The sequence below is a fragment of the Heterodontus francisci genome, chromosome 17, assembly GCF_036365525.1.
Source record: "Heterodontus francisci isolate sHetFra1 chromosome 17, sHetFra1.hap1, whole genome shotgun sequence".
Classification (NCBI taxonomy): Eukaryota; Metazoa; Chordata; class Chondrichthyes; order Heterodontiformes; family Heterodontidae; genus Heterodontus; species Heterodontus francisci.
The window spans coordinates 1,931,251-1,956,215 of NC_090387.1; the positions used below are offsets into that span (position 1 = coordinate 1,931,251).

The window sequence follows — 24,965 nt, forward strand, 5'->3', positions numbered from 1 at the left end:
CCCCCAATACCCTTTGACTCCCTTGTTTGTCAAGAATCTTTCTACCTCTGCCTCCAAAACATTTCGTTACTCTGCCTCCACTACTCTCCGGGGAAGAGAGTTCCACAGACTCACGACCCTCTGAGAAAAATATTTCACCTCATATCTGCCTTAAATGGGAGATCCCTTATGTTTAAACTGTGCCCCCTAGTTTTAGTCTCTCCCAAAAGGGAAAACATTCTTTCAACATCCATCCTATCAAATCCCCTCAGGATTTTATACATTTCAATAAGATCACCTCTCATCCTTTTAAACTCCAATGAATACAGACCCAATCTGTCCAACCTTTCCTCATAAGATAACCGTCTCATCCCAGGAATCAGTCAAATGAACCTTCTCTGAACTGCTTCCAATACAATTATATTCTTTCTTAAGTAAGGAGACCAAAACTGTACACAAGACTCTAGATGTGGTCTCACCAATGCCCTGTACAATTGCAGCAAAACATCTTACTTTTATATTCCATTCTCCTTGTAATAAACGACAACATTGCATTTTCCTTCTTAATCACTTGCTATACCTGCGCACTAACCTTTTTTGTTTTGTGTACTAGGACACCCAGATCCCTCTGTATCTCAGAGGTCTGCAATCTCTCTCCATTTAATAATATATGCTTTTCTATTTTTCTGGCCAAAGTGGATAATTTCACACTTTCCCACATTATATCCATAGGAATTGAGGGCTAAAAGGGGTCATGAAATATCTTTAGCAAACAGGGTTAAGGAAAATCCCAAAGCCTTTTATTCATATATAAGGAGCAAGAGGGTAACTAGAGACAGGATTAGCCCACTCAAGGACATAGGAGGAAAATTATGCGTGGAGTCAGAGAAAATGGGTGAGATTCTAAACGAGTACTTTGCATCGGTATTCACCGAGGAGAGGGACATGACGGATGTTGAGGTTAGGGATAGATGTTTGATTTCTCTAGGTCAAGTCGGCATAAGGAGGGAGGAAGTGTTGGGTATTCTAAAAGGCATTAAGGTGGACAAGTCCCCAGGTCCGGATGGGATCTATCCCAGGTTACTGAGGGAAGCGGGAGAGGAAATAGCTGGGGCCTTAACAGATATCTTTGCAGCATCCTTAAACACGGGTGAGGTCCCGGAGGACTGGAGAATTGCTAATGTTGTCCCCTTGTTTAAGAAGGGTAGCAGGGATAATCCAGGTAATTATAGACCGGTGAGCCTGACTTCAGTGGTAGGGAAGCTGCTGGAGAAGATCCTGAGGGATAGGACCTATTCCCATTTGGAAGAAAATGGGCTTATCAGTGATAGGCAACATGGTTTTGTGCAGGGAAGGTCATGTCTTACCAACTTAATAGAATTCTTTGAGGAAGTGACAAAGTTGATTGATGAGGGAAGGGCTGTAGATGTCACATACATGGACTTCAGTAAGGCGTTTGATAAGGTTCCCCATGGTAGGCTGATGGAGAAAGTGAAGTCGCATGGGGTCCAGGGTGTACTAGCTAGATGGATAAAGAACTGGCTGGGCAACAGGAGACAGAGAGTAGCAGTGGAAGGGAGTTTCTCAAAATGGAGACGTGTGACCAGTGGTGTTCCACAGGGATCCGTGCTGGGACCACTGTTGTTTGTGATATACATAAATGATTTGGAGGAAAGTATAGGTGGTCTGATTAGCAAGTTTGCAGACGACACTAAGATTGGTGGAGTAGCAGATAGTGAAGGGGACTGTCAGAGAATACAGCAGAATATAGATAGATTGGAGAGTTGGGCAGAGAAATGGCAGATGGAGTTCAATCCGGGTAAATGCGAGGTGATGCATTTTGGAAGGTCCAATTCAAGAGTGAACTATACAATAAATGGAAAAGTCCGGCACAGTGGCGCAGTGGTTAGCACCGCAGCCTCACAGCTCCAGGGACCCGGGTTCGATTCCGGGTACTGCCTGTGTGGAGTTTGCAAGTTCTCCCTGTGTCTGCGTGGGTTTTCTCCGGGTGCTCCGGTTTCCTCCCACAAGCCAAAAGACTTGCAGGTTGATAGGTAAATTGGCCATTATAAATTGTCACTAGTATAGGTAGGTGGTAGGCAAATATAGGGACAGGTGGGGATGTTTGGTAGGAATATGGGATTAGTGTAGGATTAGTATAAATGGGTGGTTGATGTTCGGCACAGACTCGGTGGGCCGAAGGGCCTGTTTCAGTGCTGTATCTCTAATCTAATCTAATCCTGGGGAAAATTGATGTACAGAGAGATTTGGGTGTTCAGGTCCATTGTTCCCTGAAGGTGGCAACGCAGGTAAATGGAGTGGTCAAGAAGGCATACGGCATGCTTTCCTTCATCGGACGGGGTATTGAGTACAAGGGTTGTCAGTTCATGTTACAGTTGTATAAGACTTTGGTTCGGCCACATTTGGAATACTGCATGCAGTTCTGGTCGCCACATTACCAAAAGGATGTAGATGCTTTGGAGAGGGTGCAGAGGAGGTTCACCAGGATGTTGCCTGGTATGGAGGGCGCTAGCTATGAAGAGAGGTTGAGTAGATTAGGATTATTTTCATTAGAAAGACGGAGGTTGAGGGGGGACCTGATTGAGGTGTACAAAATCATGAGAGGTATAGACAGGGTGGATAGCAAGAAGCTTTTTCCCAGAGTGGGGGATTCAATTACTAGGGGTCACGAGTTCAAAGTGAGAGGGGAAAAGTTTAGGGGGGATATGCGTGGAAAGTTCTTTACGCAGAGGGTGGTGGGTGCCTGGAACGCGTTGCCAGCGGAGGTGGTAGACGCGGGCACGATAGCGTCTTTTCAGATGTATCTAGACAGATACATGAATGGGCAGGAAGCAAAGAGATACAGACCCTTAGAAAGTAGGCGACAGGTTTAGATAGAAGATCTGGATCGGCGCAGGCTTGGAGGGCCGAAGGGCCTGTTCCTGTGCTGTAATTTTCTTTGTTCTTTGCCAAATCTTTGCCCACTCATTTAACCTATCTGTATCCCTTTGCAGACTCCTTATGTCCTCTTCACAACTTACTCTCCTGCCTAATAATGAAAGGTCACAGACCTGAAACAGTTAACTATGCTTCTTTCTCCACAGATCCTGCCTGACCTGCTGAGTATTTCCAGCACTTTCTGTTTTTATTTCAGATTTCCAGCATCTGCATTATGTTGCTTTTATTTTACTCCCCTACCTATCTCTGTGTAATCAGCAAATTTAGCAACTATACCTTCAGTCCCTTCATCCATGTCATCGATATAGATTGTAAATAGTTGAGGCCCCAGCACTGAGCCCTGTGGCACTCCACGAGTTATAGCTTGCCAAACTGAAAATGGCCCATTTATGCCTACTCTCTGTTTCTTGTTAGCTAGCCAATCCTCTCGCACTAATATGTTACCCCCTATACCATGGGTCCTTATTTTGTTTAGTAACCTTGATGTGGCACCTTGTCAAATGCCTTCTGGAAATCCAAGTACACCACATCCACAGGTTCCCCTTTATTCACATTGCTTGTTACTTCCTCAAAGAAATCTCATAAATTAGACAAACACGATTTCCCTTTCACAAAACCACGTTGACTCTGCCTGATTGCATTGAGATTTTCTAAATGAACTGTGATAACCTCCTTAATAATAGATTCCAGCATTTTCCTCATGCATGTATCAAGCCTGTAGTTTCCTGCTTTCTGTCTTCCTCCTTTCTTGAATAGTGAAGTTACATTCGCTATCATCCAATCTTTCCAGAATCTAGGGAATTTTGGAATATTGAAACCAATATATCCACTATCTCAACAGCCATTTCTTCTAAGACCCTAGGATGAAATCCATCAGGGCAGCACAGTGGCGCAGTGGTTAGCACCACAGCCTCACAGCTCCAGGGACCCGGGTTCAGTTCTGGGTACTGCCTGTGCGGAGTTTGCAAGTTCTCCCTGTGACCACGTGGGTTTCTGCCGGGTGCTACGGTTTCCTCCCACAGCCAAAGACTTGCAGGTTGATAGGTAAATTGGCCATTATAAATTGTCCCTCGTGTAGGTAGGTGGTAGGAGAATGGTGGGGATGTGGTAGGGAATATGGGATTAATGTAGGATTAGGATAAATGGGTGGTTGATGGTCGGCACAGACTCGGCGGGCCGAAGGGCCCGTTTCAGTGCTGTATCTCTAAATAAATAAAAAGATAAATAAAAGTAAGGACCTGGGGACTTGTCAGCTTTCAGTTCTAATAATTTTCTCAGTGCCCTTTCCCTGGTGATGGTAATTGTTTTAAGTTCCTCCCATCCCTTTCAACTCTTTATTTTTTATTTATTTTTTTATTTGGAGATACAGCACTGAAACAGGCCCTTCGGCCCACCGAGTCTGTGCCGACCAACAACCACCCATTTATACTAATCCTACACTAATTCCATATTCCTACCACATCCCCACCTGTCCCTATATTTTCCCTACCACCTACCTATACTAGGGGCAATTTATAATGGCCAATTTACCTATCAACCTGCAAGTCTTTGGCATGTGGGAGGAAACCGGAGCACCTGGAGGAAACCCACGCAGACACAGGGAAAACTTGCAAACTCCACACAGGCAGTACCCAGAATTGAACCCGGGTCGCTGGAGCTGTGAGGCTGCGGTGCTAACCACTGCGCCACTGTGCTGCCCTTGATTCACAGGAATTTCTGGGATGTTATTTGTATCCTCTACAGTGAAGACAGATGCAAAAAATCTGTTCAATTCCTCCGCCATTTCCTTATTTTCCATTATTAATTCCCCAGACACACTGTCCAGAGGACCAACACTCGGTTTACTGACTATTTTCCTTTTTAAATACCTGTAGAAACTCTTACTATCCGTTTTTATATTTCTAGCTAGCTTTCTAATTTCTCTCTCATTCTTTTAGTCATTCTTTGCTATTTTTAATATTCTGTCCAATCTTCTGACCTGTCACTATTCTTTGCTGAATTGTATGCTTTTTCTTTCAATTTGATACTATCTTTAAATTCCTTCGTTAGTCATGGATGCTGCATCCTTCCCCAAGAGTCTTCCTTTCCCACTGAAATGTATCTTTGCTGAATGTTATGAAATATCTCCTTAAATGTCTGCCACTACATCTCTATTGACCTATCCCTTAACCTAATTTCCCAGTTACTTTAGCCACCTCTCTCTTCAAATCCTCATAATTACCCTTATTTAAGTTTAAAACACTCGTCTTAGATCCACTTTTCTCACTCTCAAACTGAATGCGAAATTCAATCATGTTATGATCACTGCTACCTAGGGGCGCCTTTACGATGAGGTCATTAATTAATCCTGTCTCGTTACACATTACCAGATCTAGAGTAACCTGCTCTCTGGTTGGCTCTAGAATGTGCTGATTTAAGAAACTGTCCCGAAAACAATCCATGAACTCATCCTCCAGGCTACCTTTGTCAATCTGATTCATCCAATCTATCTGTAGATTAAAATCACCCATGATTATTGCGTATCTTTCTCACAAGCCCCCATTATTTCTTCCTACATACCCCGTCCTACAGTGTGGTTACTGTTAGGGCGCCTATAAACAACTCTCACAAGTGACTTCCTACTTTATTATTTCTTATCTCTAACTAAACTGATTCTACATCTTGATTTTTAGAACTAAGGCCACCTCTCTCTATTGTACTAATGTCACCCTTAATTAACAGAGCTCCCCCTCCACCTTTTCCTAGTTTCCTGTCCTTCTTAAATGGCATGTACCCTTGAATATTCAGGTCCCAGTTTTTGTCATCTTGCAGCCATGTCTCTGTAAAGGCTATCAGATCATACATGTTTATTTCTATTTGAGCTATGAATGCTTTGCGCATTCAAATACAGAACCTTTAGTTCTGTCTTTTTACTATTTATGCAACCTCTAGCCTTGGCTGCTTGCACACTCTTAACTTTGTACATTCTGTCCCTTTCTACCAAGCTCTGATTATTATTTCCCTTATTGCTACTTTGCTCTCTTGCCATGTCCCCTCACTTTAATTTATTACATCTTCTCTCACTTGATCCCTCACCCCCACTATTTAGTTTAAAGCCCTCTCTACCACCCTAGTTATATGATTCGCCAGAACACTGGTCCCAGCACGGTTCAGGTGAAGACTGTCCCAACGGTACAGCTCCCACTTTCCCCAGTAATGGTTCCAGTGCCCCATGAGTTGAAACTCATTTCTCCCACATAAATCTTTGAGCCACATATTAAACTCTCTAATCTTATCTACCCCACTCCAATTTGCATGTGGCTCAGGTAATAATCCAGAGATTATTACTTTTGAGTTCATAAAGAGTAAGAGATTGTCATAAAAACCCATCTGGTCCACTAATGTCCTTTAGGGAAGGAAATCTGCCATCCTTACCTGGTCTGGCCTACATGTTACTCCAGACCCACAGCAATGTGGTTGACTCTTAACTGCCCTCTGACATGGCCTAGCAAGACACTCAGTTGCCAAGGGTAATTGGGGCTGGGCAACAAATGCTGGCCTTGCCAGTGAGGACAACATCCCATGAAAGAATAAAAAAAGAATAACTAAGGAACGAGTAGTGCCTAATAGGGACCAAAAAGGCAACCTTTGTGTGGAGGCAGAGGATGTGGGTCAAGTTTTTCATGAATACTTTGTGGCTGCTTCACAAAAGAGGGGGTTGATAATGATGTCGTAGTTAAGGAAGAGGAGTGTGAAATATTGGATGGAATACATGTTGTAAAAGAGGAAGAATTAAAGGGTTTGACTTTGTCTTTGAAAGTCGATAAATCGCCAGGCCCAGATGAAATAAATCCCAGGTTGTTAGAAGTAGCAAGGGAGGAAATTGCAGAGGCTCTGACCATCATATTTCAATCCTCCCTGGCTACAGGAGAGGCACCAAAGGTGTGAAGGATTGCCAATGTTGTACCATTGTTTAAAAAGGGAGGAAGGGTTAATCTGAGTAATTATAGGCCAGTTAGATTAACTTTGGTTGTGGGCAAATTATTGGAATCAGTTCTGAGGGACAGTATAAACCTTCATTTAGAAAAGCATAGATTAATCAAGGAAAGTCAGCAAGGATTTGTTAAGAGAAGGTCATGTCTGACTAACTTGATTGAATTTTTTGAGCAGGTGACAAGTAGGGTTGATGACAGCAGTGCGGTGGATGTGGTCTACATGAATTTTAACAAGACTTTTGACAAGGTCCCACATGGCAGACTGGACAAAAAAGTAAATGTCCTTGGGATCAAATGGAGAGTGGCAAATTGGATCCAAAATTGGCAGGAAGCAAAGTGTAATATGGTTGACGGGTGTTTTTGTGACTGGGAGGCTATTACCATTGGGTTCCGCAGGGCTCAGTGCTTGGTCTCTTGCTTTTCGTAGTTTATATTAATGATTTAGACTGAAATGTAGGGGGCATGATAAAGAAATATGCAGATATTACAAAAATTGGCCATGTGGTCGAGAGCGATGAGGAAAACTTTAGACTGCAGGAAGATACAGATGGGCTGGTCAGTTGGGCAGAACAGTGAAAAATGGAATTCAATCCAGAGAAGAGTGAGGTAATGCATTTAGAGAAGTGCAACAAGGCAAATGAATACAAAAGAAATGGGAGGATACTGAGTAGTGTGGAGGAACAGAGGGACCTTGCAGTGTATGTCTACAGATCCTTAAAGGTAACAGGACAGGTTGATAAGGTGGTTAAGAAGGCATATTGCATTCTTTCCTTTCTTAGCTGGGGCATAGAATATAAGAGCAGGGAGCTTATGCCGGAACTGTATACAACACGAGTTAGACCACAGCTGGAGTACTACGTACAGATCTAGTCACCACATTACAGAAAATATGTGATTGCACTGGAGAGGGTACAGAAGAGATTGACAAGGATGTTGCCAGTACTGGAAAATTTTAGCTATGAGAAAAGATTGTATAGGACTGGGTTGTTTTCCTTGTAACAGAGGAGGCTATGGGTGACTTAACTGAGGGGCCTAGATAGAGGAAATAGGGGCAACCTATTTACTTCAGCAGAGGGGTCAAAAACCAGGGGAGCATAGATTTAAAGTAATTGGTAGAAGGATTAGAGGGCAGGTAAGGAAACATTTTTTCACCTGGAGGGTGGTAGGGACCTGGAACATTCTGCCTGAAAGGGTGGTCGAGGCAGAAACTCTCACCACATTTAAAAAGTACTTGGAATCTACTTGAAGAGCCAAGACCTGCAGGGCTACAGATCTAGTGGACATGGGTAGAAGATGGGGGAGTGGTACTGAGGGAATTGCTCTTTCAGTGAGCCAGTGAGGACACGATGGGCCGAATGGCCTCCTTCTGCACTGTAATGATCCTGTGATGATGGGCTGAGTGACCTCCTCTGTATCTTAAATTTTCCATGATTTGTGAGGTGTGAGTCTTCACCTCTAAAGCCCTCGTCAACTGTATTGTACAGGAACTGAAAATAATGCTAGTGGGGCTGAAAAGTGCGATAGTGAGTGACAGAGACATAATAAAGAGGCAAGTGTGTCTCGGGTGAGTTGTTGCCGAGGCCTCATATGCCCTCTCGGGTGGAGGTAAAAGATTAGATAAAGATATTTCACATGAAGGGAGATGGAAACTGAGTGTTTCCTGTGATTAAGGGGTCTAGAATTGGAGGATATCAGATTAAATGCAAGCAATTTACATCAAAGAACAGGGTTATGAGGCTGTGGAACTCACTACCAACGTTGGTGATTGAAGCAGACCATTTTGACATTGAATTATCGGTTAGAGAATGGGTGGAAGGACAAGAGAGCAAAGGAATATTGGAGCAGGACAGGCCAAGGGATTAGGATACTTCTCGTGGAGGATGAACAGCAGTCCTGATCTGTTGGCCAAATGTCCTGTTTGTGTATTGTCATTTCTATGTAATTCCATATGTTATGGTAAAAGGAGAGAAGAGTATAAGAAATAGGAGCTGGAATATTCCATATGGCCCCTCAAACCTGCCTTGTCACTCAAGATCATGATTGATCTTCGACATCAGCTCCAATTTCTCGCCCGACCCATATCCCTCGTTTCCCTTCGTGCCCAAAAATCTGTCGATCTCAGACTTGAATGCACTCAACGACTGAGCATCGACAGCTCTCTGGGGTAGAGAATTGCAAGAATTCACAACAGTCTGAGTGAAGAAATTTCTCCTCATCTCAGTCCTAAATGGCCGACCGCTTATCCTGAGACTGTGAACCCACCCCCCCTCCCCCCGCCCACTCTCCAGCCAAGGGAAACAGGCTCTCAGCATCTACCCTGTCAAGTTCTCTAAGACTTTTAAACATTTCAATGAGATCATCTTTCATTCTTCGAAACTGCAGAGAATATAAGCCAATTTCACTCAGATTCTTCTCATGGGACAGCCCTCTCATCCCAGGAATCAATCTAGTGAACCTTTGTTGCATCGCCTTTAAGGTAAGTATATCCTTCCTTGGGTATAGAGACCAAAACTGTACACAGTACTCCAGGTGTGGTCTCACCATTGTTCAAAGTTGCACAAGGACTTGAGAAACACCCTTTATAGTTGCATACGACTTCCTTAATCTTATACTCCAGCCCCCTTGCAATAAAGGCCAATATACCATTGCTGATTGTTTGCTGTACCTGCAGGTTAACATTCTCTGACTCATGTCCAAGGACACCCAAAACCCCCTAATTGCCAACATTTACAATCTTCCACCTTTTCAAAAAAAAGTTGGATAATTTTACATATCCCCATGTTACACACCAGCTGTCACCTAATTGACCAAACACGCAGCCTTTGCAGCGTCTTTACGTCCTTTTCACAGGTTACTTTCTCATCTGGCTTTGTCTCTCCAGCATACCCGGATACATTTCACTGAGTTCCCTCATCTAAGTCATTAATATAGATTGTAATTCCTGTTCATTAACCAATCCTTGATCCATAACAATATATTACCCCCAATCCCAGCTATTTACAGTCTATATTAATGACTTAGATGAGGGAACTCAGTGTAATGTATCCGGGTTTGCTGGAGAGACAAAGCTAGATGAGAAAGTAACCTGTGAAGAGGACACAAAGATGCTGCAAAGGCTGAGTGTTACTGCACAAGATAAGGGCTGATTGTGTTGGGGGTGATATATTATCATGGATAGAGGATTGGCTAACTAACAGGAAACAGAGGCGGGATAAAATGGGTCATTTTCAAGTTGGCAAACTGTAACTAGTGGAGTGCCCCAGGGATCAGTGCTGGGTCTCAACTATTTACAATCTATATTAATGACTTGGATGAAGGGACTGATTGTAGCTAACTTTGCAGATGATACAAAGATAGGTAGGAAAACAAGTTGTGAGGAGGACATAAAGTATCTGCAAAGAGACCTGGATAGGTTACGTGAGCGGTCAAAAATTTGGCAAATGGAGTATAATGTGGGAAAATGTGAGCTTGGCAGGAAGAATAGAAAAGCAGAATATTATTTACATGGAGAGAGAATGCAGAATGCTGCAGTACAGAGGGATCTGGATGTTCTCGTACATGAATCACAAAAAGTTAGCATGCAGGTACAGCAAATAATTGGGAAGGCAAATGGAATGTTGGAATTTATTGCAAGGGAGATGGAGTATAAAAGCAGTCCATTAACACCCTCTCTGTACTAATGCTTTGTCTTTTACACCATTAACATATTGTTTGCCTTCGCTCCATGATCTTCTGATCAGTTATTCTCTGTGACCTTGTCCTATCAATACCTTCTCTTTTGTTATCTCTTGCCCCATCCCCGCTTTACTTGCTTAAAATCTTTTATATTTCTTATATCTGCCAGTTCTGAAGAAGGGTCACTGACCTGAAATGTTAACTCTGCTTCTCTCTTCACAGTTGCTGCCAGTTTGCTGAGCTTTTCCAGTACTTTTCTGTTTTTATTTTATAAAAGTAGGGAAGTCTTGCTGCAACTATACGGGGCATTGGTGAGACCGCATCTAGAGTACTGCGTACAGTTTTGGATTTTTACTTAAGGGGGGATATATTTGCATTGGAAGTAGTTCCTGATTCCTGGTTTGAAGGGGTTGTCTTAAGAGGAAAGGTGGGGCCTGTATTCATTGGCGTTTAGATCTTGGTGATCTTATTGAAATATGTAAGATTCTGAGGGGGCTTGACGGGGAATATGAACATATGAATTAGGAGCAGGAGTAGGCCACTCGGCCCCTCAAGCCTGCTCTGCTATTCAACGAGGTCATAGCTGATCTGATTGCAACCTCAACTCCACTTTCCTGCCTACCCGTCAGTAACCTTGTACCCCCTTTCTTATCAAGAATCTATCTACCTCTGCCTTAAAAATTTTCAAAGGCTGCTTTCACCGCCTTTTGAGGATCATAGGAAATAGGAGCAGGAGTAGGCCATTCAGCCCATCAAGACTGCTCCGCCATTCAAACAGATCATAGCTGATCATCTACCTCTACGCCATTTTTCCCCACTAAACCTCCCGCCCCTCACCTTAAACTTGTGACCCCTCGTAACTGACCCTTCAACTAAGGGGAACAGCTGCTCCCCTATCCACCCTGTCCATGCCCCTCATAATCTTGTACACCTCGATCAGGTCACCCCTCAGTCTTCTCTGCTCCAGCGAAAACAACCCAAGCCTATCCAACCTCTCTTTCATAGCTTAAATATTCCATCCCAGGCAACATCCTGGTGAATCGCCTCTGCACCCCCTCCAGTGCAATCACATCCTTCCTATAATGTGGCGACCAGAATTGCACACAGTACTCCAGCTGTGGCCTTACCAAAGTTCTGTACAACTCCAACATGACCTCCCTGCTTTTGTAATCTGTGCCTCGATTGATAAAGGCAAGTGTCCCATATGCCTTTTTCACCACCCTATTAACCTGCCCTTCTGCCTTCAGAGATCTATGGACAAACACACCATGGTCCCTTTGTTCCTCGGGTCTTCCCAGTGTCAGGCCATTCATTGAATACTTCCGTGTCACATTACTCCTTCCAAAGTGTATCACCTCACACTTTTCAGCGTTAAATTCCATCTGCCACTTTTCTGCCCATTTAACCATCCCGTCTATATCTTCCTGTAACCTAAGACACTCCACCTCACTGTTAACCACTCGGTCAATCTTTGTGTCATCCGCGAACTTACTGATCCTACCCCCCACATAGTCATCTATGTCGTTTATATAAATGACAAACAATAGGGGACCCAGCACAGATCCCTGTGGTACACCACTGGACACTGGCTTCCAGTCACTAAAACATCCGTCTGTCATCACTGTCTCCTACAGCTAAGCCAATTTTGAATCCACATTATCAATTTACCTTGTATCTCCTGTGCATTTGCTTTCTTGATAAGTCTCCCATGTGGGACCTTGTCAAGGGCTTTGCTGAAATCCATGTAAACTACATCAACTGCACTACCCTCATCTACACACCTGGTCACATGCTCAAAAAATTCAATCAAATTTGTTAGGCATGACCTCCTTCTGACAAAGCCATGCTGACTATTCCTAATCAAATTTTGCCTCTCCAGGTGGAGATAGATTCTCTCCTTCAGAATTTTCTCCAATAGTTTCCCTACCACTGACGTGAGACACACTGGTCTGTAGTTCCCTGGCTTAGCTCTACAACCTTTCTTAAATCATGGGACCACGTTAGCTGTTCTCCAGTCCTCTGGCACCTCCCCCGTGGCCAGAGAGGAATTAAAAATTTGGGTCAGAGCCCCTGCAATCTCCACCCTCGCCTCCCACAGCATCCTGGGACACAAATCGTCTGGACCTGGAGATTTGTCCACTTTTAAGCCTTCCAAAACCTCCAATACCTTGTCACTCCCTATGACAATTTGCTCAAGAACCTCACAGTCTCTCTCTCTGAGTTCCATATCTACATCCTCATTCTCTTGGGTGAAGACAGATGTGAAGTATTCGTTCAACACCCTACCAATGTACTCTGGCTCCACCCACAGATTTCCCCCTTGGTCCCTAATGGGTCCTACTCTTTCCCTGGTTATCCTCTTCCCATTGATATACTTATAGAATATCTTGGAATTTTCCCTACTTTTACCAGCCAGAGGTTTCTCAGATCCCTCTTTGCTCTCCTAATTGCTTTCTTAAGCTCCATCCTACACTTTCTGTACTCCACTAATGCTTCTGTTGATTTGCTGTCCTTGTATTAGCTAAAAGCCTCTCTTTTCCTTCTCATCGTACCCTGAATCATATAATGATCATTCTCTCCCAGAGAATCCTTTACTATATAATTACTAATGAGCTCTTCATTACACAGTGCTAAATCTTAAATAGCCAGTTCCCATCCCAGGATGGGAATGTGTCAGAGCAAGGTAGTAAAGTGTGTGGGACAATTTAGAGGGAACTTTACTCTGTATCTAACCCCTTTTTTTTTTTATTTCCACACACACAGGGTGGGAGAGGTTTGGAACTGTCATTCACAAATGCCAATCAATGCTGGACCAATTGTTAATTTTAAACTGAAGACTGATGAGATTTTATTAAGAGATATGGGACAAAGGCACGTGTATAAGAGTTGGATCACCGATCAGCCATGATCTCATTGACTCATCTCATCTTTTGCACCTGCCCTGGGAGTGTTTGATGGGGACAGTGTAGAGGGAGCTTTACTCTGTATCTAACCCCTTTTTTTTGTTCGATGGGGACAGTGTAGAGGGAGCTTTACTCTGTATCTAACTCCCCCGTTTTTTTTTTTCTCTGTATCTAAGGCCTTTTTTTTTTAAAGGTGGCCTTTAAACTCCAGGCCCCTTCTATATATTTCATGTCGAAGGGGCCTTTATTCCTCAGGCCCCCTCTATATACATATTTTTAAAATAACTTTATTAAAAACAGAAATAAACAAAAACTCAAATTAAAATGCCATTCTCGGCGTCGACAATGCACTCCAGTCCCTGCGGTGCCCACCGGTCGTGGAAGGCCTCAAGCGTACCGGTGGACACCACATGCTCCTTCTCCAGGGACACCTGGGCGCGAACGTAACCGCGGAAGAGGGGCAGGCAATCTGGGAGGACGGAACCCCCGACGGCCCGCAACCTGGACCTGTGAATTGCCACCTTGGCCAGGCCCAGGAGCAGACCGACGGGGAGATCCTCCTCCCGGCCCACGCCCCTCTGCACCAGGTGCCCAAAGATCAGGAGCGTGGGACTGAAGTGCAGCCAGAATTTGAGGAGCAGCCCCTTCAGATACTCAAAGAGGGGCTGCAACCTCGCACACTCCATATAAACGTGGAACGTCCGAGAGGCGGCTCGAGTTGTGCGGGACCGGATCCCGAGGAGGGTTTCGGGGCCTGGGTCCGATGAGCAGTTCCGGCCGAACGGGGATTAGGTTGGCCGGGAGAGCTCCGGTTTCCCGAGCCGTCTCGCCACAAACAGTGAGAGGTGCCCCGGGGGCTTCGGCTACTCCTCCGTCCGCCGGACCGTCCCCGGAGCCAGCTGCCCGGACAGTCGAGGCGCTCTCCGCCGGCAGGGGAGCGCCCTGACTGGAGGCGACCATGTTCCAGACTCGGAATAGATCCCGATAAAAGACAGGCAACTCCCTCAGAGAGGCGCAGCTAACGGACTCCGCCGGGAGCTGCATGTCGTCTTGAAGGCAGAGACACTGGCGGAAAAAATACGTCGCCAGCACACACATCTGGGAGGACGCTCAACGTACAGGTATCTCTGCAGGGTCCGAAGGCGGAGAGTCGCAGCCTGGGTGCGGACGCACACCAGCAACTGGCCGCCCTCCTCGATCGGGAGACTCAGGACCGCGGCAGAGACCCAGTGTTTCCTCTTGCCCCAGAAGAAATCGACGAGTTTCTTCTGGATCTTGGTGGCGAATGCAGGGGTTGGGGCCAAAGCGACCAACGGGTACCACAGCATTGAGGCCACCAGTTGGTTTATGACCAGCGCTCGGCCCCTGTAGGAAAGCACTCTGAGCAGTCCTGTCCAACACCCCAGCCGAGTGGTGACTTTTGCCTCCAACTCCTGCCAGTTTGCCGGCCAGGCTTCCTCAGCGGGGCTAAGGTGGGCTCCCAGATAGAGGAGCTGCGTGGTGCTCCACGCAAAAGGTGTCAACTCCTCCGGCGGGGAATCCACCCGCCACTGACCCACCAGGAGACTGGAACATTTCTCCCAATAGATCTTTGCAGAGGACGCGGCAGAAAAGGTCTGCTGGCAGTCGCGCATCCTCCGCAAGTCAACGGGTTCTGTGACCACGAGGAGCACGTCATCGGCGTAAGCCGAGAGGACGACCCGCATGGCCGGCTCGCACAGAGCCAATCCTGTCAACCTCCCGCGAAGCAGGCACAGGAACGGCTCCACGCAGATGGTATACAATTGGCCGGACATGGGGCATCCCTGACGCACTCCTCTCCCAAAGCGATGGGGCGCCGTCAAGGACCCATTAACCTTGACTAGACACTCTACAGCGGCATATAAAAGTCAGACCCAGGCCACAAAATGCGGCCCGAGTCCGAAAGCGCGCAGAGTCCCGAAAAGGTATTCGTGATCCACCTTGTCGAACGCCTTCTCCTGATCGAGGGAGAGAAAGGCTGACCAGTCCTCTGGGAAAGATGGATCAGGTCCCGGACCAGGTGGATGTTGTCCTGGATGGACTGGCCCGGGACCATGTAGGACTGGTTGGGGTGGATCATGGCCAGCACGGAGCCCAGGCGGGTAGACATAGCCCGGGCAAAGATCTTGTAATCCGTGTTGAGGAGGGAGACCGGACGCCAGTTTTTAAGCAGGCGGAGATCGCCCCTCTTCGGCAGAAGGACGATGACCGCCCTACTCCGCAAGAGGGGCATCTCCCCGGTCACCAGGGTTCCCCCAGGACCCGCGCGTAATCGTCCCCCAGGGCATCCCAGAACGCCCTGAGGAACTCCACGGTCAACCCGTCCAGCCCCAGGGATTTGCGCATCGAGAGCTGGTGGAGGGCGCCGGTCATCTCCGCCAATGTGAGCGGAGCCTCCAATCCTTCGGCGCCCTCCGGGCTGACCTGCGGCAGGTCCTCCCACAAAACTCTGTGCACGTCCTCGCCGGACGGATCCGGAGAGAACAACGCATTGTAATAAGTACGGACCAGGAGGCCCATTCCCTCCGGATCCGTGATGGAGGATCCGTTGTCGGCCAGCAGCTCAACGAGCTGCTTACGGACCCCCTGCCATTTTTCCAGCGAGTAGAAGAAGGGTGAGGCGCGGTCCAAATCTTCCAGGATCTGGATCCGCGACCTCACGTACGCGCCTCAGGACCCTATGAGCTGCAGGACCCTCAGCGCGCCCTTCTCTTTATATGCATGCCACAGGGCCGGTTCCGCGACGGCATGTCTGAGGCGGGACTCCAAGTCAAGAAACTCCTTCTCTTGGCGCCCGATCTCGGCTTCCCGCCTCTTGATCGACCCCTTCGCGTACTCCTGACAGAAGACACGGATGTGAGTCTTGCCCACATCCCACCACAGCCTCAAGGAGGGGAAGTCCCTTTGCTCCCTTCTGAAGTCGGCCCAGAATCGACGGAACGAGTCCCGGAATCACTCGTCCAGCAGCCGGTTGTTAAAGTGCCAGTACGCGGACCCCGCCCGTGTGCGGAGTAGAGTGCACTCCGCCCACACCAGGTGGTGGTCCGAGCACGGCACCAGCCGCATGGAGGCCGCCGAGACGCAGGAGACGTACGCCTGCAAAAAGTAGAGGCGGTCGATTCGGGACCCTCCTCCTCCAGACCTCCACGTGAAGGCACTGGAGTCGGGATGGAGATTCCGCCAGACGTCCACCAAGTTGCGGGAGCTGATCAGTCCCCTCAACTTCTCCACCGACGCTTGGCCGCGCTGGGGACCGGAGCGATCCCCCACCTCGAGGGTGCAGTTAAAATCCCCCCCCCGAGGATGATGCACTCGCCGCTATTGATGGAGCTCAAGAGAGCGGACACTTCTTCAAAGAAGCGCGCTTGCAACGCGCCGGGCCTGGGCGCGTACACGTTCACAAGGTGGAACGGCGAGGTGGAGCAAGCGGCCCGGCACAAGCTTCTTGACTCCCAAGATCTCCGGCTGAAAAGTCGGGGCCAACAAGATAGCCACCCCACTAGAACAGGGGTGAGGTGACTCATGTAGACCCCACCCTGCCACTCCAGGAGCCAGGTGGCTTTGTCTCCCGGAAAGGTGTAGGTTTCCTGCAGAAAGCTCACCACGTATCTCCCTTCCCTGAGGACTGAAAGATTGTGAAATCTGCGGTGAGACCCCCTGCTGCCGTTGATGTTGAGGCTGGCTATGGTTATCTTCATGTCAAAGGTACTTAAAACCCGTCACCAACACCTCACTGTGAGGTGGGAGCGGAAGTGTACCTGGACCTCCACTCCCCCAGCAACCCATTAAATTGGCACATCTCAACCAGTTTCACGCCCGCGCCCTTGCCCGCTTTCTTGAGGGCAGCACCGACGGACTGGATGATCAGCGCCAGACTCGACCAACGGCCAAGGGCAAGCTGAACTTTATTGCGGCAACCGCGAAGAAATCCCGGCGTTCTGCCATGGGGATGAAAGGAGACACGGTGGGAGGCACGAGGGACTCCACCTCACTGGTGATGGAATCAAGGTCGTCCTCCGTGCCCCGCACCGAATCCCCATCCTCCTCCGAGTCATCGCCGCCAGCAGCCGACACACCCACCACACACGGCCGCGTCAGCTGTTCCCGCCTCCGTCACGATCCCACCCCTAGGATCAATGGCGGAAGAGTTCTCTCTGGGTTCTGGAATGGAACTGGCAACTGTGGGCGCCAGCGATTCAGGACCCCCCTCCAGCTCCGTCCCCAGCCCAATCAGCGGTCCAGGGGAGATGGAAGTGCCCGACTCCGCAAATCCAGCCAGAGCCGGGATCGGAGGTGGAGAGAGGAGGCCATCTCCCGTCCCGTCAGCACCCACAGGACCAGCAGACAGGAAATTACACATTTTGGCCTCTGGGTTGGGTACATCCGGTGTGGCAGCGTCAAGGAGGGCGGACCCTCACAGGTCTCTCTCTCACCCAGGACACCCGACCCATCGGCCAAAGGAATGATTTCTCCCGTGGGGTCCTCAGATTCCCCTACCAAAGGCGGGCCCCCCACCTCAGGAATTGACAAGATCACGGGCATCTCCCCCACCTCCGTTCCGAGGGGTGGAGGGCTCCTGCCCAGGGCTCGAGGCCCTGATCGTGCTGGTGGCAGGGGGAGCCTGAGGACCCACGCCAGGAGATAGACCCTGTGGTTCGGGGCCTTCTTCAGAGGAGGGACGTCTCCTCTTATTTTGGGAGGGGCGCGGAGGCTCAGAGACCACCATGTCATCAGGGGCCTCTGCCTCCGCACCCATCTTTTGCCTGTTTACCCTGGGCCTGAGCCCAGCCCTGGGGCAGGTGGATTCCCCGGGAGCGGGCCTTGGGCTGAGCTCAGGCTCGGGTTGCGTCACGGTGTCCAGGGGACACACCTCTCAGTTTATTTTTCCTCCGCGCCTTCCTTCCATTTGGACGGTCACCCCCCTCCCCGCTGGAGGCTGTGAAAATCACAACCTCCGGTACCGACTGAATGGTATCTGGTGGAGGTGTAGGGGGGGTGGGAGGAGGTGCAGCGGCGCCACCCTGGGCTGCCGAGGTGGAGTTGGCAGCCAGGAGGTTGGGGCAGTTCTTACGAACATGCCCCACCCCCTTGCAGACATGGCACCATGCCCCGTCCAAGGTCCAAAAGACACAGTAGGCCGTCCCCTGGAACTCTCCATTGAAGTGGCCCTCTGTCACCTCCTCCCGCGCCAGCTGCATGAATAACTGGCGGCAGAAGGAGTACACATGCCAGAGGCTGTTCTCCCGAAGACCGAGCGGGACTGGGATGAGCCCCGTCTTTACCTCCCCCAGATGGTGCAGGTGGGGAAGGAGGAGCTCACCAGGAATGAAGGACGGGACATTTGACAAAATGATTCGTTGTGCGGTGGCCTCCAGGGGGTCCACTGGCAGAAAAGTCCCGCCCACGGTGAGCCCCTTGTTCAGAGCCAGGGACACCGCCCGCTCGGTCCTCAGGAAAAACACTGCCTTCCCGTACATTTTAGAGGCTGCAACAATGGCCGAAGGGCCGACAACCTCGGCCATTGCCTTAACACATGCCTCTATCGTCATGTTCGGATGGACGTAGCTCTTGACCCCATGCTTTGATGTTATTAGTGCAAACGGTGATGGGGCAACAACTGCAGTAGCCGCAGCAGCATACGTGCAAGGACGCCCCACCACGTTGCCATGGGGTCGCAGAGCCACATCCACCCTTAAGAAATAAACTAACAACAGTTTTTAAACTAAAGCAATATAATGGGAGGGGTGGGGATAGAGGAGAATAGGGGTGCAAAGGACAAGGAGAGGAGAGGACAGACAGCTGAGTGATGGGAGTGTGAGAAACGTAGCCCACTTAATAATAATTTACACCAAGTCAAACTCTGAAGAAGTAAGTTTATTTAACGTTCTTGCAAGATCGGGTGTCCTACAAGCAGGCACACCGATCAACATATTCAGTTCATGTTTATACAATACAAATCCATTTGTCCACGCCTTTATTTTACATTATTGGTTATAACGTATTATGACACTAACCTATCCTATGGTTGCTACAGTCTCCTCCTCTGTTTACTTCTCCCCCTACTCTAACTTTCTAGCCCCTAACTCTTGTTTTTGTTTTACCTTATTTGGCTCTCCATTATGTGTTTTAACTTGCAGCTGTCAGCCTTTATCTTCGTGGGGCAGTTTCTTATTCACTACATCCTTTGTTCTAACTCTTGCTGTTTCTCTGTTATCTGCCTAAGCACAATTTTTAAGTGATGTACTGTCCCAAGGTCTGTACTTACATACCCTTATCAATTCTCTTTGTCAGTGATGTACTGTCTTAAGGTCTCCACATACCCTTATCAATTCTCTTTTTCAGTGATTTCATTATGTTATGCACAAATGACTTCTTGGTAACTTTCCACAAGCTGTAGAAACAACATTTCAGTATTTCTTATTCTCACAATTCCCCCTTTTCTTTTACTTAATCCTTGTTGTTTTCTACATACTGCGGAGGGTTCTCATATGTCCTCTCAAATCCTCTGAGCATTATTTCAGCCGCCTTTTCAATGTCTGTATTTCCGTTGATACTATCCACTTTGTCATTACCTAACAGGTATATACTTTCTTCCTGGCCTCTTTGTATTGACATCTGCTTCGTCAAAGCTGTCTCAATCAATCGCTGTGTCAGCCCTCTTACACAACGAATAATACAACACCCGATGGCTATTAGTATTCCGACAACCATGATCAGGGAGGTAAAAACCGAGATTATCATGCCTTTCCATTTTCCAAACCAGGATTCAAGCCACCCCGTCAGGGAAGTGTCTGCTCCTGAATTTTCAGCCATCTCTTCTGCTAAAGTTGTTAACCCTTGCAGTGCTCGGGTGATTGAACCATCGGGTGCTGTGTTATTTGGGATAAATGTGCAACATTTCCCTCCTAACATTATACACACACCTCCTTTTTCTGCTAAGATCATATCTAGAGCCAGTCGATTTTCCCAAGCCATTCTACTTGTGGCATCTAATTGTTCAGCTATACCTTTTACCGCATCTCTAGTATAATTTATAAATCTTTGTTGGTTGTAATAAATATAATTTATCCAATCTACATTTTTGTTAATAGTGACCCACCAAAACAAAGACTCGAAACCGGCGGTTATTTGGTTTCGGGCCTTGAATTCATCAGGTACCCCTCTTGGGACCCCTATGAAATCCATGTATACCTGGTCGTCAAAAGAGTTCGCTATCACTTCCCTTTTACCCCTTTCCCTCGTTATTATCTCTTGTTTCTCAAATGCCAAGGTGAATGGTATTGCCAATTGAACAATTGCGCACGTCCCCTTCCACTGGGAGGGTAGGGTCTGTCTCAGGATTTTTCCTCCGCAATACCACCATAAATCCGCTCTGGGAACATTCAATGATGAGTAGTTCCCTCCCCTGACTCTTCCAGTTACGTCCTCAGTCTCTATGCATGACTTCAACTCTCCCATATTTCTGGTTAGCTCCGCACCGTGTCGACGTACGCATGATGTGTGATTCACACTGGTGGCTAAAAATGAAGGGGGAGTCCTTGAATCTTCTTTCTCTAGGGGAGGGAACATTATTGACAAGGATATGCAAGTTTGAATACCCCAAGCCGTCTTATCCTGATATCGGGCGAACATGCATTCCATGCCCTTTCGGTCACGCTCCCACCCCAGCGGGAAAGGTACTACTTGAGCTATCGGTCTACCAGATGCACAAGCATAGCAATTGTTTTTGTTCAAACTTTTTACAGGTAATTTTATCCATTCTACCCAGGCATTTGTGTCCTCGTAACCGGTTTCTATCTCAATTGTCTTTCTCAGGTCCTTTACCTCTATTATTTTTACTATGTTAGGATCGTTATGAGAGGTCCCTTTTAGTTTGTTAGATGGTTTACCAGTCTTATCTATTGTTACCTGAAAACAACATTTTAATTCACCTTTCTTTTTCCCTTCTCTAACTGTTACTCCAAACACCTTGTTGTCTAATTGGAAGTGGGTAATACAAAAACATCCAACCCATTTTATTTCCTGGCTACTTTTGAAAAGAAAGAGAGAAGGCACACAATATTACAGACAGTATTTCCGCGCTCGCGCCGTTATATTAAAAAAAAAGTTCGTTACTCATAGTCTTTTTAGCTTTATTTTCAATGGTTCTTCTGTTAATTCGGTTGTCCAAGTTCCTTCCTCGGCCGGGGGTTGTACCGGCCCCTTGATTCTTGTGTAGTGGGTCCAACCTCTTTCTGCCGTTCTTCTGGCTGTTTCAGTAGTTAGGAGAGTCTGGTATGGTCTTTCCCAGTTCAGTTGTAGTTTAGTCTCTTTCCACGATTTCACCAGAACCCAATCTCCTGGTTGGATCTTGTGTACTGCAAATTCGAGAGGTGGTGTCTGTGTTAACAGGCCTTGCTTCCTGAGGAATGACAATGAGGAAGACAACGCCAGTATATAGTTCTTTAGAAACGAATCTTTAGTTTCTAAGGTTGGCATCTTGCCCCTGGTTCCCATATCGGGTAATCCGAATAGCATTTCATAGGGGGACAGTCCCACATCTTTTCTAGGGGCTGTCCGAATTCTGAGTATCGCTATAGGTGAACATTTTGTCCAGGGTAACCTTGTTTCAAGTATCAGTTTGGACAGGTGTTTCTTTAAGGTCTGATTCATTCTTTCCACCCGCCCTGAAGAGGGAGGGTACCAAGGGGTATGGAAGTCCCATTGGATTCCCAATCCCCTAACTATTTCTTGTAATAGCTTCGAGGTAAAATGACTTCCTTGGTCTGAAGTGCTGTGGCTGCCACAGCTTACACACACTCTGGCCATCCCTTTTAGCTATTTCATTGTGGTTTCTGCCACTTAAAATCAAAGCTCAGCAAAGCTACTATTCCTAACTTTGCTATATTTCCCATTAAGCATTGTACCATGCCTAAAAGCAAATATAAAAAAACTCAGCAACTGCTGAATCAGAAGGGTAGGCTGAGCCACCCTCTAACAAGGGGGTGTGTATTAGCCTGGTCGTTATGTTTTTCATTCTAACTTTGTCATGTCTGGGTGATAAGAAGAGTGCTGTTGGAGTACAATGTCTCTCTCTCTCTCTCTCTCTCTCGCTGTACCAGCTGCAAGGCCAAGTTGCCTCTGCAGCCCTGAAGTTATGAAGTCATTTCTGATAAGCTGTCCCTCCCTACAGCACTGAAGCTAGCTTGTTAGCAGGACATGACTGATTAATTGTTTCAGGGTAGGCTGAGCCACCCTCTAACAAGGGGGCGTGTATTAGCCTGGTCGGTATGTTTTTCATTCTAACTTTCCCCTAGGATTGTCATGTCTGGGTGATAAGAAGAGTGCTGTTGGAGTACAATGTCTCTCTCTCTCTCTCGCTGTACCAGCTGCAAGGCCAAGTTGCCTCTGCAGCCCTGAAGTTATGAAGTCAGCTAGCTTGTTAGCAATACATGACTGATTAATTGTTTCATCTTAAATGTTCCCATGTAATTCTGTTCTTAAAAATTCTAAAATCTAAATTCTGTTCTCACAGTCCCCCCTTTGATTCTTCAAAACATTTTTAAAAATCAATCCCTTGATCCCACCTAGGTGCCTTTAATGGTCTCTATTTGTCCAGAAACAGCCTTCAACACCCAGAGGGGTCGCACTCAATATGTCGCCTGCTTGTGCCATAAGAGGGGCCTGCGGTAACTCTGTAAAGGCATACGTTTTGCAGGGGCTTCAACTACTTGTTTACAACAATGCCTTTTACTATCAGATTTCTAAGGTCTTTCATCTGGCCCCTATGGCCGACGTTATTGTTCTGCCACTGCGGGTCTTGATTAGGGTATTTTTGTTCGGCTGGTTCGTTTCCCCCTACCCCGGGAGGGTTTTCTCTTTCCCAAATTTTCAGGGGTCTTCTACGAGGACTTTCATTTCCTTTTTAAACACTCTTACCTCTCCTGACGTTAATGGTGCACTAACAAATCCAATTTCATTATTTCCTATTGGTACCTCTCTCAAGGGCATCATTGTCTTAGGAGACTCTCTGTCTCTATCGTCGTCGTTATCGTCGGGTTTAGGGGTGGTCCTTCTTGCTGTCCTTAGATCATATTTGGGTCTTTTTCTCCTTGGTTTTTGACTCTAAATCCCAATACTCCAACATCCGTCCCAATGGACTTTCTGGAGGGATGTTGCCGGCAGACTTTCCTTGTCTCCCATCGTCTTCCTTTTTAGACGATTTATTTCCCATGGTTAACTGAAGGGTCTTATACCCGGCAGTATTCACCTCCTAACTGAAGGGTCTTGTACCCTACGGTATTCACCTCCTAGCTGAAGGGTCTTATACCATACAGTACTCACCTCCTAGCTGAAGGGTCTTGTACCCTACGGTATTCACCTCCTAGCTGAAGGGTCTTATACCCTACGGTACTCACCTCCTAGCTGAAGGGTCTTATACTGCCCCACAGTATTCACCTCCTAACTGAAGGGTCTTGTACCCTACGGTACTCACCTCCTAGCTGAAGGGTCTTATACTGCAGTACTGAGAAGGTCTTATCCTACAGTTAACCAGTATTCACCTCCTAACTGAAGGGTCTTATACCTTACGGTATTCACCTCCTAGCTGAAGGGTCTTGTACCCTATGGTATTCACCTCCTAGCTGAAGGGTCTTATACCTTACGGTATTCACCTCCTAACTGAAGGGTCTTATACCATACAGTACTCACCTCCTAGCTGAAGGGTCTTATACTGCAGGACTGTAAAATTCACTCCTCAAGGACTTTTAGTACTTAGAAGGTCTTATCCCACAGTTAACCAGTATTCACCTCCTAACTGAAGGGTCTTATACCTTACGGTATTCACCTCCTAGCTGAAGGGTCTTATACTGCCCCACAATATTCACCTCCTAACTGAAGGGTCTTGTACCATACAGTACTCACCTCCTAGCTGAAGAGTCTTATACTGCCCCACAATATTCACCTCCTAACTGAAGGGTCTTGTACCATACAGTACTCACCTCCTAGCTGAAGAGTCTTATACTGCCCCACAGTATTCACCTCCTAACTGAAGGGTCTTGTACCCTACGGTATTCACCTCCTAGCTGAAGGGTCTTATACTGCAGGACTGTAAAATTCACTCCTCAAGGACTTTTGGTACTTAGAAGGTCTTATCCTACAGTTAACCATAAGTCACCAAGATAATACTTAAAAGTCATTTTTCTTACCTTGGTCCGTGCACGGAGTTGCCTGACTTCACGTGTGTACCTGCCGCACTAAATACTCGTTCAGAGTGACTTCCCTAGGATCATTTTCAGTCGATTACTCGGGTCCGCTACCAACGACAGAAACGAGACCGTTTTTAAATTAACGGGACGCGTCTTCTCGTCTGTCGTCGGCCGCGGTCCCGGCAATGATGAAGAGATCCCGGACAAGCCCCCAATTGTGAGAAACGTAGCCCACTTAATAATAATTTACACCAAGTCAAACTCTGAAG

At 47.2% G+C, this 24,965-nt stretch overlaps 2 protein-coding genes across 25 annotated transcripts in view; one reads left to right on the forward strand and one right to left on the reverse strand.

Moving 5' to 3' along the window:
• Positions 1–24,965, forward strand: part of cbfa2t3 (CBFA2/RUNX1 partner transcriptional co-repressor 3) — a 194,863-nt gene that overhangs the window by 165,139 nt on the left and 4,759 nt on the right. The window lies entirely within an intron of this gene.
• LOC137378671 (uncharacterized) lies at positions 19,402–21,562 on the reverse strand (the record flags this gene model as incomplete). The annotated part of the gene is made up of 1 exon (XM_068048988.1): positions 19,402–21,562. A coding segment is annotated over one exon (1,605 nt), but the record flags the coding sequence as incomplete, so codon positions are not given.